This window comes from Theobroma umbraticum, unplaced genomic scaffold, assembly GCF_002168275.2.
Source record: "Theobroma umbraticum cultivar Fairchild unplaced genomic scaffold, ASM216827v3 scaffold_130.0, whole genome shotgun sequence".
Lineage (NCBI taxonomy): Eukaryota > Viridiplantae > Streptophyta > Magnoliopsida > Malvales > Malvaceae > Theobroma > Theobroma umbraticum.
The window spans coordinates 3,563,273-3,567,068 of record NW_018397264.1 but is presented as its reverse complement, the minus strand read 5'-3'; the positions used below and the strand labels follow the sequence as shown (position 1 = coordinate 3,567,068).

The following is a 3,796-nucleotide window of genomic DNA, read 5'->3' as shown; positions in this document are numbered from 1 at the left end:
CGCTTGGTAAAACGACATCGTAAGGCAGGAGAGACATAAGCATGAAGTAGGAAACGACGTCATTTCACTCATTTACAGTGATTAACAATACACGACGTCATTTTTTCCGCTGGGATTTCTTTGTAAATTATAAGAAATTTTTATTCTTTCTTTTTATTGTGATGAACTTTATAATTTGAATTTAAAATTTTTACTCAAAATGCATCTTATCTTTCTTACTTGAACCAAAATTCAATTTGACATTGACTGCAATAAGAAATTATGATTGAGAATAATTATAATTAAAGGTATTTACTTATTATAATAAACTAATTTTTTAGTTTTTTATATATAAAATACCTATTATTAAAAATCTTTTGTTATATAATATAATATATATATTTTAAACACATAAAAGAGTGGGTTAGAAAGGGTAATGAGAAAAGGACAATTGAGCTAACAGCGGACATCAGGCATTTAGGCATTTAATATTGAAATAATTTCAAGATGTTAAAATTTATGTTAAGCTTTAGTTTTTTCAATAATAAGATCTAATCTCAGCATATTATATACAAAACCGTGAAGATAGTAGTGCTTCTGGTTCACATCACTGTTGCAGTTTTTTATATATTATAATCTGATCCTGTAGACATTAAATTTCATTACTCAAACTTGTTTTAAAGAGTTTGCACGATTAGAAATTCAAATTAAATTGTTTTCAAGCAAACATATGCTAACGCTTTTGATTTGAAAAATGTAAAATCGAAAAGAAACTGACTGCCAAATAAAATTCAATTTGTTTCGTAGTCAAATTAGTATTTTAACCCAAATTTCTCTCCGGAGAAAAAGTAGATCCTCAAAACAAGACATCAAGGGGAGTGGGGAAAATATCAATCATACACATCGCTCTAATCGTTAGAGCTAGAGACCTTCCCTGCGGAAGGCAAAGACACCGAGCTACTCATGCAACCATAGGCTCCTAACCTTTAAAAAATTTAACAAAACCAGCTGTCTCCTCTTACCTCTAAAAGAGAAATGCATATAAAACGATTTTCATGCTATGCGAGAGAAACAAAGAAACAGATCAATATCATTTCAAAAGGACAAATTTGGTATGCAGGCATCCGAGTATTCCCCCATTACAATATAAAGAAGAAATCCTCCATAGAAATTTTTATCTACCGAAACAAGTTCAGACTACAACCTATACAGCCAACCAAGATACAAAGCCTCCCCTCTATCCTAAACGGCTACCAAAGGGAGAAATATATGCCTTAAAAAAACAAGTAAGACAAACCAATCTATCAAGACAACGCAGGCAGCAAGAGCGGTCCGAGGGAAATCCAAGACAGATTAACATTTGAAGCCATGGCAGACTTACAGCACAACGATAAGAATCAGGGCGATAAGAAAACCCAAAACAATCAGTTTTATCTTCATATTCTGAAGCCACATCTTTCTTCTCATCTTAGTTCCTTGCAGCCTAAAGTCTTGTGCCTGTAATGCAATATCAAATTAAATGTATCATATTGTGCATCTTATGTATATCAAGTTAAATGCATCATAATGTGCACCAATATACAAGGCATGAAGAAACCATAAAAGACAGTATTTAGATTACAAAACCAAAATTGATCAGAATTCTACTAATTTTTAAAACCTACTTTGAAAAGGCAATGGCTTCACCAAAACACAATTAAGTCATTGTTTCAGTTACCCATAAAATGCAGTTTGAATAGGAATAACATGTGAGCGAAGGTTCTCAGTTTTATCCACCAGCAACTCAATTTTCTCACCACAATCAAGGACCTGGCCAAAGCCGAATGTTGCTAACAAAACAACACAACACATGCAATATATCTGAAGTACTTTCAACTTTATACCACATCAAGCAACTTGCAGGAGCTGGATATGCAGTAGGCTGCAGCACCAAATGTATTTGACAAAATGAGTATACGATAAGGATTAAAGAAATTAGGATTTATAACAATCAGCAATCATTTCTTGATTCATTTCCTATTAAAGCCACATTCAACAAATTCACACTAGAAGATAGCATCCAGATCAATGATCAAAACAACATGTTTAGAAAAAAAAAAAAAAGACCTTCTCTCCCTTGTCTTCTCTAAATGTAATCCATTATGCATATAATCAACAGCTTTAAAACTAACATCAGCATGCACACGCTTGTTAACACATACACCAACGGAGAAGCTAAGAAGCAGCAGCCAGCTGCAATTGATCAATGAGACAGTGACCTGGATATGCCTTATCCATGGGTATGATTAGAGGGTGAGGTCCTTGACAACACACGTAATTAACAATGTGTCAGAAAGTGTTGTTCATTTTTCCATGTTTGAAACTGGTTATGTCTTCACAAGATCCTTTCGCTTTTCAACATCATTCTTTACTTTCTACATATTAAGCATTCATTTGGTAACATCAGCATAGAATTAAATTCCATGCATGGTCATTGGAACAAATCCAGATCCAAAGCACGTATAGATGCATGAATAGAAACATCAAACAGACATTGACTTCTGGGAGGGGCGGGAAAAATCAACATGAAAAGGGAAAAGCATAGAAGTAACAATCAAAATGAAACATACTTCAGACTAGAATGCTTCTGCAAATTATAAATGGTATAATAACAAAATAAGCTTTCAAATTATGGTAAAATTCTCAATTAAGCCTTTATTATTTTATTTGTGTCAAAGGTTATAGTAACTTTTGTGAAAATTTTGATTTTTTTCTCTTTTTTTTTTAGTTTGATTGCATCAAATGAGAAGGAAAGTGACTCACTGTAACCCCGATACAAACACTAAAGCAAGCAAAACACATAGTTACTTAAACCTCTTGAACCCAGATTTCAATTTCAAACTAATAAAAAAGACTTACAAATTATATAACACAAAGCAATTTATTTTAACAAAATTAACCAAAAAGATCTAATGAATTGGCAATGAAAATCTGAAATTACTAATTACTTCTTGTTAAATTCAGCAGTCTCTTCGTTGTAAAGTGAAAGCTCAGATGAAGGAAGGAGTAAAAGCTTCCCGCCACCTGTATGTTCCCAACGTGTGGTTTAAAATCTGTAACCAAACACTACAAATATCAATCAGAATCAAAGTAGTAACAAAAATATCCGCTTTCTTTCCTTCTTCTTCTTCACATTTTCCTCTTCAGTAATTAATTTCTCTATTCCTTCCAATTTAGATGACTTCCTTAATTCCTCTCTCTTTCCACCCTCCTTTTCTCCACTTCAATTCCCACTCCTTTCCTTCCAAATCCTTTCCACTCTCTCCCTCCCCTTCCAAACTCTTCCTCTGTTTCTCTTCTTCTTCGACTAATTCCTCGAATTTCGATCGCGAAGAAAGCCGGTGGCTTCGCGAAGAACAACGGTGGCTCCGGGAAGAGCAACGCTGGCTAAGAGAAGAGCAGCGGTGGCTAGACGAGAAAGAATCGCTGCTTCGGCAAATCCAAGCCTTAGAGAACCGGAATTCGGTTCAAGGAGCTTCGGTTTCGGAGACGATATCGAGTATCGGAGCTTTATTGCAGGTGTTGAAAGAGAAGAATCGGATTGCGGACAGCGGAGAAAGAACTAGAGAGATGGTTTTGGAAGAAGTAAACGAGAAAGAGGTAGTGGTAGAGGAAGGAGTTAGGGCTTTGGAGAGGAAGGAAAAAGTGGAAGAAAAGAAGATAGAAAGGAAAGCGTTGAGGGTAGGCAGCGAAGGAGAACAAGTTCGAGAAATGCAGGTTAGCTTATCAAAGCCAAGGATTTGGGAACAATTGGAATTTTCGATACAAATTAAAAACT

At 34.8% G+C, this 3,796-nt stretch overlaps 1 protein-coding gene across 1 annotated transcript in view; it reads left to right on the top strand.

The window, feature by feature from the left end:
- Positions 1-3,019: 3,019 nt before the first annotated feature.
- The window catches only part of PTAC5 (plastid transcriptionally active 5), a 2,453-nt gene continuing 1,676 nt past the window's right edge, over positions 3,020-3,796 (top strand). The window contains 1 exon segment of the mRNA XM_021435949.2: positions 3,020-3,735. Coding sequence (XP_021291624.1) covers positions 3,196-3,735 — 540 coding nt within the window. The 5' untranslated portion in view covers positions 3,020-3,195.